Source organism: Sinohyriopsis cumingii, chromosome 19 (genome assembly GCF_028554795.1).
Source record: "Sinohyriopsis cumingii isolate HCF-2022 chromosome 19, ASM2855479v2, whole genome shotgun sequence".
Lineage (NCBI taxonomy): Eukaryota > Metazoa > Mollusca > Bivalvia > Unionida > Unionidae > Sinohyriopsis > Sinohyriopsis cumingii.
The window spans coordinates 38610517-38622841 of record NC_142979.1 but is presented as its reverse complement, the minus strand read 5'-3'; the positions used below and the strand labels follow the sequence as shown (position 1 = coordinate 38622841).

At 38.0% G+C, this 12325-nt stretch overlaps 1 protein-coding gene across 7 annotated transcripts in view; it reads left to right on the top strand.

Moving 5' to 3' along the window:
- The window catches only part of LOC149775526 (beta-1,3-galactosyltransferase 1-like), a 50124-nt gene extending 38072 nt beyond the window's left edge, over positions 1-12052 (top strand). For 2 of the 7 annotated variants that reach the window (XM_089943861.1, XM_089943862.1), the window contains exons 2-3: positions 1530-1616; positions 9179-12052. In XM_089943861.1, the coding sequence (XP_089799987.1) occupies positions 9639-10790 (1152 nt within the window). In that variant the 5' untranslated portion in view covers positions 1530-1616; positions 9179-9638 and the 3' untranslated portion in view covers positions 10791-12052. Of the gene's footprint in view, positions 1-138; positions 776-1262; positions 1617-9178 lie in introns of those variants that run through there. The other 5 variants (XM_089943858.1, XM_089943864.1, XM_089943860.1 and 2 more) reach the window with 4 other exon arrangements.
- The last annotated feature ends 273 nt before the right edge of the window (positions 12053-12325 follow it).

The following is a 12325-nucleotide window of genomic DNA, read 5'->3' as shown; positions in this document are numbered from 1 at the left end:
CACGTCCTAATGCTTGATTGATATATGGGCCGAGTCGGCAATCCATCAATTGTTGTGACAAGATGGGACGTCCGGTTTGTCCCTCTTCTTACAAAATCTCTTGAAATACATGCGCGTAACCTACCGGTTCATACCAGTCATTAGGTAGTTGCTGGGGGCTTATTTATGGATTGTTTGCACTAGTTTTTATGAAATAATAGATGATACACATTTGAAAAGAGCGTAATAAGGAAAACATTCTGGCGAGTGAAAAAACTAGTACTCTTGGCAAAAGAAAACGCACTGGGGCAGCACACATTTCATACAAATAGATTGGAAGCAGAGTATTACAACCGCTAACAAAAACAATCTAGAAGTGTATTTATTTGTACATGATCTGAACAAGCAGCAGAGTCGGTCGCTGTAGAAAGATGGCAGTTTTTAATGGTTTTACTAAATGATTTTAGGGGAACTATGAGTGGTATTCGAATATCAAGTATGGGGTGGTGGTGGTTGCTGCCATCATTCGAATTGTTCGGGTCTTGATAGTTACGGTTAGATAATAACTCCACCATGGTTCATCCAACATTGTAGAGCACGTACATTCCTCGTAGACTGAGCTTCGGGAGGGTAAATATTGGGCTATATACGGTATTTCGGTGAAACCGTGTCAAACGTGACCTACGCGTACAGATGAGTATATTCGTGTGTCCAGATAGTGTTGCTGTGATCGACTTGGTAGTTTCACTATTTGCGGTTTACAGGTAGAACTTAGATTGAATCCTTCATGTGCTAGGTGTGTATATTTTTCAATAATTTATCATAAATATCAGATGTATAATTTGAAATTTCGATTTACCGAAAATAATGCTATTGAGATTTCCGTTTCCGGAAGATAAAGACATGAATTAGAACGTATTGTTGTAAATGGAGGTCTTGTTTGCAGTCGTGAAAAGGTCTGAATGATATACACGGTAAACTATCTCTGTTATAGGCTATTTACGTTGTTTTTACTGTAGAATCTTATTTTATTTGGTACATTTCTTGCAATCGCAATTCAGCCCTCAAACACTAAATGAATGTATTTGCCCACTATGAATGTGATGTTTAGAAATTTAGTCAGCTATGCATGTAATTTCTAGTTTCTTTTTATAAAAAAAAAAACAAATAGTAGAATTGGCAGATTGATAACTTCCAACAGGAAACATTTGATTGCCTAACTTCTTACCTAGATCAACAAATAGTTCTCTGCCTTTCCTTTTCTGACATTACTGGCGGTACAGACGAACTGTGCGAAGCGTAATTTATTCTGGAGCGTCAGAAATCTAAATTGCTGAAACATGCTTGGACGTTTTCATCACCCCAAGGCAAGAGTAACGCGTGGAAACCGTCGAGACAACGAGGATTCTATAAGTTTAAACAGACTAATGCTTGGGACAGAACTGAAGTTAGATGTTGCTCATTGGGTTGATGCTGCCTTCCACGCATGTGTCAGCAGTTTAAATCTCAGGTCAATAACCGATGAAGACACATGTGTTATTTTCTGACAGGGATTAATACTAAAACTGTGAGTGTTCCGAAGGATTAATGTCACGGATCAAAAGAAGAGGAATTTTACTTGCCATCCGCATGCAAAGGTCAGTTGCAGTTTATTTATTAATGACTGCTAGCTATCCGATTGTCTGCGAGAACAAAAGGCTGAAAACCCCAGCATAAATAAAACCAAGCAGCGTTGGTCTTTGCGACCAATAATGTCAAACACACACACACACACACACACACACAAACCTAGGAGAAGTACTTGCTGGTTTAACTACTTATCGAACTAGGAACGCGTGTTCCATGCTTTAATATTGACATTTAGATAAAATGCGTACGGTATCCACACAAAGACTTGAAATGAATGAAAATCTGTACTTCATAGAATGTTTGGATTTCTGCCTGTGTGATACATTGTCTATTCGACTTAACAGCTGACCTGCAGGGGAATTGAATTTTGCACCTGCAGTCGTATTGTGTTCAGACTTTATATCTCCCAAAATAACTGATAACACGTGACGATTTTTCTTTCTCATGGACTTATTGGATATAATCTTGTTTTATACTGACCATTCTTACCCTGAAAATACAGCTCATACTTTTCACCGTACAATAATCCGAACCTTTGGCGTTTGTATCTCCATATTAGGAGATATACTTTGCAATCTGATTACATTTTTCAGAGTAAAGATCCAAGGAATCCATTCTGTGTATACATAGTATGACATATTTTTCAATTGGATTGTTTGAAATACTTCATGATATTAGAAGCAAAACACATTAAACACAAAAGAAATATTGCAAAATATGTGAATTCAGATCTTTATTAAACAAATAGTACTTGATAACGCGTACATCACGATAAATATTTTCCATGATGCCTAGATTATTTCTGTCAGCCGGATGTTTGTTCTGAAATCATATAATTGCAAGGAATCAGATAGTTTGCAGTAAAAACAAATATAAAAAAAAGCAACAAAAACAAAAAGAAAAAAACAACAAACAAGCCACAACGACTTTTCATGTTAACAATCTTAGCTTGAGCTTTGAAAAGCGGGCTCATTTAATAAAGTGTATGTTAACATACAGATTCTTAATAGCGTATGCTTTAAGAAAATGTTCGTCACCCAGTAGTTTAATTTTAACATTGGAACAGTTGTTTTTGTAGGATATAACGCCATTTTTTCAGCACAAGATATGGTACTAACAGCTGCCTCGCTTGGTGCTCAGCATTAAGAGGTTAGTGTTAGAACTGGTCGGCCTGGTGTCAGGATAATGTGACTGGATGGGACATCATGATGCCCCAGTACTAGACATCACTAGTGGCCCCGAGTGGCCGAGTGGTCTAAAGCGCTGTCCGTTACGGATCACTGCCATCTCACCTCTGTCTGCGTGGGTTCGAGTCTCGGATTCAGCCAATGTGGGTATGTGAGAAAGCTTGCCAGTAGCTTCTCGTGGGTCGGTGGTTGGATTTATTAAGTTATTAAAAATCTTATTGGATCCCAAATAGGTTCTACAGATCGCGAACAGCCTTCAGCTGATCGCAATTCAAGATTCTCTAGAAATATCGGCAAGTATTTAAATACAGTCAGTATGTCCACTGACGTGTTGCGGTCAGACCGGTCTGTGTATAGAAACAGTATGTCCACTGACGTGTTGCGGTCAGACCGGTCTGTGTATAGAAACAGTATGTCTACTCACTTGTTGCGGTCATCAACTCGGTCTGCAAAGACTTGGGTTTTGTGAATAGGTGAGATCAAATCCAAACAACTCAGGTCGAAAACAGGTTTCGTGACTGAATTATCAGACTACTCGCAAGGTAATAACTGTTCTTTTACTTATGCTAAAAACGCTTATGTGTCACATAGCGTCACAACTCCATTGTGTCACTCTCAGCGTCAATAAGTGTCGTGAAGAGAAGTCAGTCAGCTGCGTTCATCTTTGGCTATGCTTATTTCATATTTATTTAAGTGCAAACATGTTGTTAATTCCCACCTCCTTAGCAATTACTTAGCAAAATACAATAATTTGTGTAAAATTCAACAAATAATTTATTTCCCTAGAATTTAGAGTGAAAATTTAAAAAGAACTTAACAGTTTTGCGAATTAAATCACAAATATCCTTACAATCTTCTCTCACAAGTCACAATGTACAGAACTCTGAATGAATTCCAGTGCTGTTTCGAATAAAGTCCAATTCTCTATGCGCGGATATGCATCGAATGTACTAATGTGCCAACAGTCCCAATGATATAATCTAAAATGTCCTTGAATGAATTCACAATATTCCAGAATAGTGGTTTAGTCCAAAATAGTGAGAGCTTTGAAGATACAGTTAATTTTAAATAAACAAATTATCTGAAATAACATGGAACACAACAATAGCACTGATTCAACTTTGGCTGTTAAGATCTGAATTAGTAATTTTTGAAGAAAACGATATTAATAGAGAAAGCTAAGAAACAACGATAAAGCCAGGATTTCACTTTTAAACAATTTGCCTCTAGAACATTTTAAATTTCTAAATAAAGCTAGACCTTGAACTCAACATATTTAAACATTAATGCTGATCTTAATCTATAATCTAAAATCATATACAAGAATTATCTATATATCTAAAGTCATTGACAAGAATTGTCTATATATCTAAAATCATATACAATAATTATCTATAGATCTAAAGTCATAGACAAGAATTGTCTATATATCTAAAATCATGAACATGAATTGTCTATATTTCTAAAGTCATAGACAAGAATGGTCTATATATTATCTAAAGTCATAGACAAGAATTGTCTATATATCTAAAGTCATAGACAAGAATTGTCAATATATCTAAAGTCATGGACAAGAATTATCTATATATCTAATGACATAGACAAGAATTGTCTATACAATATGTTGCTTATAAGTAAAAAGGCTGTGAATAGTCCGTTTATACCTTATAACGATGTTGCCACGACCAGTATAAACTTTGCACAGTATAGTTACAAATGTAACCTACGTAAGAGAAAAAGGACCACGCTGACACTGCAGAGTTCACCACGGCGAATGCCACCAAAGCGCGTGAGTCGGCTGAGTCAATGTAGTAGGCAGCAACAACCCCAACTTTAGCCTTAGGCTCAAGCACATGGGAAGTGTTACTGTGCTATACCATTGACTACCATCGTCGGCTTCAGAGCCAAGCACATCATCGCGTTAACCGGACCTCCACCCTCAAAAAACAAAAACAAACAAAACCATCATGTTGCTGTCTTCCATACCGATGGCTTCGCCGAGAGCAAATCCACTCTCTCAAATCTCACGCTGTGGATGTTGGTTACAACGCTTTCGATAATGGCGTCGGCCAACCTGCTCAACTTCTTGGCGGGAAGGCGGGGGTTTGGTTTATGGCATTTGCAGCCTGGCTTTCCAGTCCATGACTACAAACGTTCAGATGTTAGCAGTTAACGGTCAGCTGTCCGAGAAATTATTGTTTAGTATAGTATCATCATATGCCTCTGCACGAATTCATTGCGTTTCAGTTTATGACACGGCTAAGCGACCAAGAGCAAGCCACACCGATGATAGACAGGCTCAGTGTCACTTAGATGAACCCGCTATTCAAACGTCAAAAGGAGCCAACCGTTTCAAGCCTTTCTGACAACGTCAGCAAAAACATTGTCCTCGATACACGCCAAATAATGTGAACATGGGACGTAACCAGATTATGGACCGAGGCCTTCAGATAGAAGGCATTGCCGCCTTTTACCCAATCTACCACTTCAACGTGGAACACATCGATTTGGTCACCCAGACTGTTGTGGACATGTACAAGGACCTTATTACAAAGGACGCGGATAACATGTACAGAGACATCGCCGTCATCCTCTCAGACAAAGCATGCAATCGACCTTGAAAAACAGGATAAACATGACGGCCATCCTGCCTCCTCGCCTTAGCTATTCCAACTCTGATATCCGGTCGGCACGGCAGCAGTGTTCGGTGGGGTTGGCACAGATAATATGCTTTCTTATAAGAAAGGCGTCTTTGAAGCATCCACTAAGCGCAGCATTTAACTAAAATGAATATCAATTGGCTAGGTATGAGTTTGCAGGGCGGCGGTAAAGGTTATCTACACATTTGAACTGCTACGTATGACTCAAACCGTAAAGCACTTCCTTGGGTAATACATGGTGACTAGTTGACACAATTAACAGAGTGCATTGAGAGTGAAGCTGGCATTGTCGGCATCGACTCTTCGCAGAACCTCGGGACTTAATGGGTAGCGTTCATGGCTACTTTATCCCATCTCCTCCACTTTTACTTTGTCACATGTCTCATACGGAATTATTACTAACCCCGAAGAAGGACAGACACTTTAAGGACTAAATAGCTCCGAGCCCACAGTCAGCAAAGCTGACGGTCTAAGTGTTAAAATATAAAATTAATAAGGTGAAAGGTATAACAGTTTAATGAACAATATCACAGTATTCCACAATTACAGGACAATTTTCAGAGCAATTGTTTGCAATCAATCCACGATCTATCCGAATTGCCAATTATTTCATCCCGCGAAATTAAAGGCGAGAGTGTTTGCATCCCGTGTCGCTTCTGTGTTACTCATCTGCAACTTTCGCATTGTAGTCGTTTCCTTGCTGTCCTTCTCAGTACTTCTGGTACCTTCATTTCCGTTCTCTCGGCCTCCTTGTCGATACTTCCGGTACATCGCTTCCGTTCTTTCGGCCCTCCTTCTTCTCCACCTTGGCTCCTTTCTGATATTCGGTTGGCGTCAGTGCCCATCCGGAAAGATACCTGTGGATTAGAAGAGACGTACAATGGTGCCTCCTTGTTCGAACACAGGAGAATTAACACTCTCTCAAGTACCTTTCATCATCATAATGGCAATTAAATCATTAGGTTCACTCATACACTCACATCTAAATATTCCATACATGCTTGCTCTATACTAAATACTAAACAACAACAATAATATCACTATTTCTGATACATACAGGCAAATGCCTAATTCTCTGCTTAGTTACTATCAACATTAACAATATTCTTACGCATTTTCTGCCTTACAAGTTAAAAAAGACACATACAAATATAAATGTCTAATTATACATGCACAAGTTCAACAATGCCCAACCCTCCATAAGCCACAAATATATATTCAAATACAAACAAGTACAGGGTCTAACTACTCGCCATTAAATTAAGTCCTGCACCACGAAGCAACATCATAGTAGATTACACCATCCACTTCGATTTATCCTAATAACTACATACATTAATTTCGAATATTACTAATTCGCTATACACTACCTTACGATATAATAAGAATTCAGCTATACATGGAAGATTACATATCGTCTAAAATTAAATGCACATAAGGTATCAATCTTTCGATACCTAATTAGGAAAGTGAGACAGATTCGGGCAAAGATATTTTACCTCGGAAGCGTGTGTTCCCATCTCGTCTGAAGCTCCTAGAACTAACTTCCTACCCTTTTTAACGACCGCAAAACTTCGGAGCGCAGTCTAGTCTCCAATTTCCTTATGACCTGGTCCGTTTAGTGTCCAGACATGCACTGATGCTTTCACAATTAATTAAAGAGAATAATGTCTGGCCGCGTCAGAAACGAACACCAAAAATTCTATCTTAGTTCTGATTGGGTATTGGTGGTCTCTGAAAACATTCTGCAGTGGTATCACTGATAAGTTACAATGTCGGGTTTCTGGCCTCCAAGCTTAAGCTGACCGGTGACATCACTGCTAAATGCAAACAACAGAGTTTCTTGACCCGCGGAAAGATCTTCAAAGGAAATTACTGTGAATTTGAATTTAACGGAATGGCTAATTCACGGACAGGAATTTGCTTTGTTTTAGAATCGGTCTAAAGTCGTAATATTATATAACACACGTATTGACATTACCCAAAGTACTTTGAATTACGAATTCTATCAGAAGACGTTTATAAACATGAGCAGGAACTGTTAACAAATTTTCTCACACAACGTGACAGACTTGCGCCGCCTCCTGAATTAATGTTTTATTTTAACTGAGTGAGAGAACGCGACACCAATCATTGCGGACGAACAGCTGCACACTTACAGTTTTAGAAAGACAGACAGATTAAGTTTAGGCCACTTGCTCATCGCCGCGTTTAAGGCGCGTGGGTTCAATCCGACGCCGGGCACATTGTTAGATAGGATGTTATGTGTGGGCTAACTTTGAAGGTATACCCCTCTTCTTCTGGTATAGTGAAAACACGTCTACAAAAATACCAACTATGGACATGTTCAGAAATTCTGCTGTTTCAAGCTGCAACAATAAACGCAATTGACCTTATCAACTCGGCGGGGGAAAAAAACTTACATTTTTGTTTTCGTAACAATCAAGTTGTTGAGATTGCCCGTGCTTCTGTTTGTAACGTGACTGATTGCATCAAGGTACGAAATACCCCCGCAAACAGATATGTCAACAGCCACTACGACCAAAGGTTTATCACGACTGGCACGACAAACATCCTGGACATGAGCATTTAACAAGATCGTGTCAACAGCAGACTCTTCGTGTCCGAAGCTACGAAAGCCTCCGTAAATAGCCGTATATTTTAAAACTAATTTGAATTTGTTCCTATGTTTAACCTTGTAAATAGACAACACGCACATGCAAGCGCTACCTTTCTTTTAAAAATGTCAAACTTGATGACTTTCATGTGCAGAGCCTTGTGATTCCTTAATTAGCAGCACCATTTCAAGAAGAAGAAAGTTCACATGTGCCTTAAATGAACATAAAAAGTTTGTCAAGTATCTGTATGAATAGGAAGATCATGACGGCACTACTTAATCTTAATATAATCCTGTTTTGAGCCGAACTCAAGGGGGTATTGGTTATCAGCCGAAAAAAAAAAACAATTACTGTTTGGGACCCCTCGTTCTCGACATGTTTAGGTCTCTCGTTTTTTTTTTTTTTTTGCGGATTACAGACCTCTCGCTTCTGTCCCCGTATGTTCAAGTCTTAACTCGTCCAACTTTGTATGTGAGACAGCTTGTCAGTGGCTTCCCGTGAATCGGTGGTTCTTCTCAAGGTCTTTCTCTTCCAGATACACTGGTCGCTATGTAAAGCATATCATGTGCTGAAACGTGGCGCTAAACTAACGAATAAAAAAAATCACAATTCCTGTTTTATTTCCATTAAAAAAACTGGCATTGGTTCGTACATGGCCCGTTTGAACAAAACTCGCCTCCAACCAGCTTCCCGGCACAACTTCATTAAGATGGAACAAAATACCTCGTTTTCATCAACTGATTGTAAAATATGCGCATCAATGCTATAAATGCTTTGGTGTTTCACAAAATCAATACGAAAGGTACAGTTACATCTTTTTTACAAAACAATTGTCGGATTCGGCTAATGTGGGTATGTGAGAAAGCTTGCCAGTAGCTTCTCGTGGGTCGGTGGTTCTTTCCAGGGTTTTGCCTGGTTCTTCCTCCACCATTAATACTGGCCGCCATGTATAGCCTATCGTGTGCTGAAAAATGGCGTTAAACCCCCACAACAACAACAACAACAAAACAATTGTGGCTTTAAACTTTTTAAGTGGAATATTTTACTAATTTAAGTTATAATTTTGAGATACCGCTATATTTCCAATGTTTTTCTCTTGTTACAGTTGCTGGTGAAATTTATACTGATGCAGCGCAACGATTATATTGACAGAAGATGCAGTCCGAAAGAAGAAAATATCTTTAATCTGGAAGTGGATTTGAGATTTGGTTGAAAAGAAAGGTGAATAGGTAATAAAGCAAACGCAAATGGCAGACGTTTCATAACATCTATATAAAAAATATCACTGAATCGATAAATTGTGATAATTTGCGATTGTGTATGCTGCCCCAGCGGACAAATTTGTGAAACAGGTGCGGACAGTTTATTCTTTCCCGAAAAAAAGGTGGAATGCTCTGGCTTTTGACAGAAACTATAGTGTTTATGACTTGACGAAAATAACATTTAAGAGAAAAGAATTACGCTCCTGGTTGGAAAATATGGTTTTGAAGGCAATATCATAGCTGAAAACGAGAAGTAGGGAAACGTTCAAAAAAACTTGTTGGTAAAACCGGAAGCAAATAACTATGTCACTTTGTAGTGTTGTTATGAGAAGAAGGATGTACAGTCTGAGATTTTTTGTTTTCACATGTGCTTGTTTCGTTTGCATTATCATGGCAATCCAATACATACAGTTCGTACGTGTTACAACAAGGTTTCAGTTGCCAATTACATGCAACGAAAGCACATCAAACATTTATCAAGGTCTGGAATCGTCATCTTTGGAAACAGTATCTCCTAAAGGAAAAGCCAATAAAGAGATTACAGACGACAATTCAAATTTCTCGGGACCCATATATCCCGTAATGCTTTGGAATAAATACATCCTCAATAACCCTGATTTGTGCAATCTGGCTGCCAATATATCTGTCCTTATTGTAGTGAAAACCGATCCACTAAATTTTGAAAGAAGAAAAATTATTAGAGATACTTGGAGTAATTATACATATTTCCAACATTTGGGAGTTATACGAGCCCTGTTTTTAATGGGAAAAGTTCAAAAAGATGAGATTCAACAAAACCTATCCAGGGAATTTGACGAAAATTTAGATATTGTGCAAGGAGATTTTCTAGATACATACAGAAATTTGACAAACAAAGGAGTCATGGGATTGAGATGGATTACAGAGAATTGCATGCAGGCAAAAATGGTTATAGAGGTGGATGATGACATTATTCTAGATACGTATAACCTGCTACAAATAGTATATCCAAAGTACGAAAATAAGATTCGATATATTCTCTGCAACATATTCATGGATGGGAAAGCCCCAATAGTGCGAGATGTGAAACACAAGTGGTATGTAAAGGATTCTGAATTGAAGAACATTGGATTATTAGATAAAAATATTTATCCTCCGTATTGTAGTGGGTTCACGGTAATTCTAGCCACAGATCTAATACCAGCCATGTTTGGAATAGCGCATGTGACACAATTCTTCTGGGTGGATGATGTTTATATATATGGATTACTTCCCATGAAAGCGGGCAGAATCGATTATTATAGTTTAGCATCTAATTATACCTTTAGTTATCAAGATGCAATGAAGTGCTTTAGTAGTTCATCAACTTGCAATATTCTGTCTGTAGCAGAAACTAAAACGCATGAAATGAGGACCGTATGGAATATGATTCAGTCATATCATTTGAAACAGCAAATCCCACAGAAAGTGAAATAAGGGAGCGGTCCATATTTACTTCAGGGATATTGCGGACAAGGATGACATTTTGGGCCAACATAAATTGGTTACAGTATTATATGCAAAACTAGAATGTGGCACATTTCATATGAGATAGAGAGATGGAGTGGTAGGGTGGGTAGGGTGTTTGATGTTTCACGGGAAAGCATGATTTGAAAGTTATATTTCGAGGCGATGGAATTAGAATAAAGTGTCTTGCCCATGTACTCACCATCCTGGTCGGTATGGGCTGATATGACGATGTATATCGAAGATGCATCCCTCTGGTAACGAGTATAGTGCCTTTAAAGAGAGAGAGAGAGAGAGAGAGAGAGAGAGAGAGAGAGAGAGAGAGAGAGAGAGATGTGTTTGGTGTTGAATAGAACATGACACTTTGAAGGCTATATCAGGTGGCATATCTGCATACTTGAATGTATTTCCCATATACTCACCATACCAGGTCGTTATAGGCTGATGCATCGTTTGTCGAACTTGCACCCCTCTGGTCAAGAGGCCAGCGTCTTGACCACTGAGCTACAAAGAGAATAATCAAGTGAGGAGGTGATAAAAGGTCTACATTTGAAATACTACATGTGTTGGATTTTTCCAATGTTGACTTGCTAACGTTGACTTCCCAGTGTTTACTTGCTAACGTTGACTTCCCTGTGTTGACTTGCTTATTACATCATCACAGTATTCGTAGTATTAAAACTACTGATCTCATCTAAGTCTGGCTGATTTATATATATATATATATATATATATATATATATATATATATATATATATATATATATATATATATATATATATATATATACGATAGGTGTCCAAAGAGAATATTGTAGAAGAACGTATGCTTAAGACACCGTGATCTGATTTACATTGTTATCTTCGAGATATGACCTCAGCAGTTTACCATATGTACGTCTAAGCATTTTCCACTCTTAATATCAGATTAAAATGATTTGTTTTGCATTTGTTTTATTTTAAGATTAGGTTAGCTGGAGATCTGGACCTGTAATATACTCTTACCTTCACGGAGGTGGCTCATAACAAAAAGTCCGCCATTACAGATTCGGCCCATACAAATTTCATTAAGAAATCTCCCTGTAACATGTTCGGCCCAATACAGGGTCGTCCCATAACAAAATCGGCCCCATTTTTTATATCTTGTATGGCTTCGTAATACTTTTTGTTATTGAACAATAAATAGCAAACAATTTATTGATATTTAATTTAAAATAAATAAGTAAAAAATATCTCATGTTTTGATTTTTTTTCTTTTTCAACTGTTTACTCTTGGAGTTAATTAAAGCGTATGTCAACGTGGTCATACAGGTTCATTTTTACTGAGATTAAATTGAAAATTACTTGTTCTACTATATCTGAACGAAAACAATTCAATCCTGACTGTTGAATGATCGGCATCTTAAGTGTCACAAAAAAGAAAAAAATGATACAGACAAAAGTGTTTAATCTTATAGACTTTAACAGGTACTAGTTTGGGTCATGGAAAGTGGACGTCAAATATT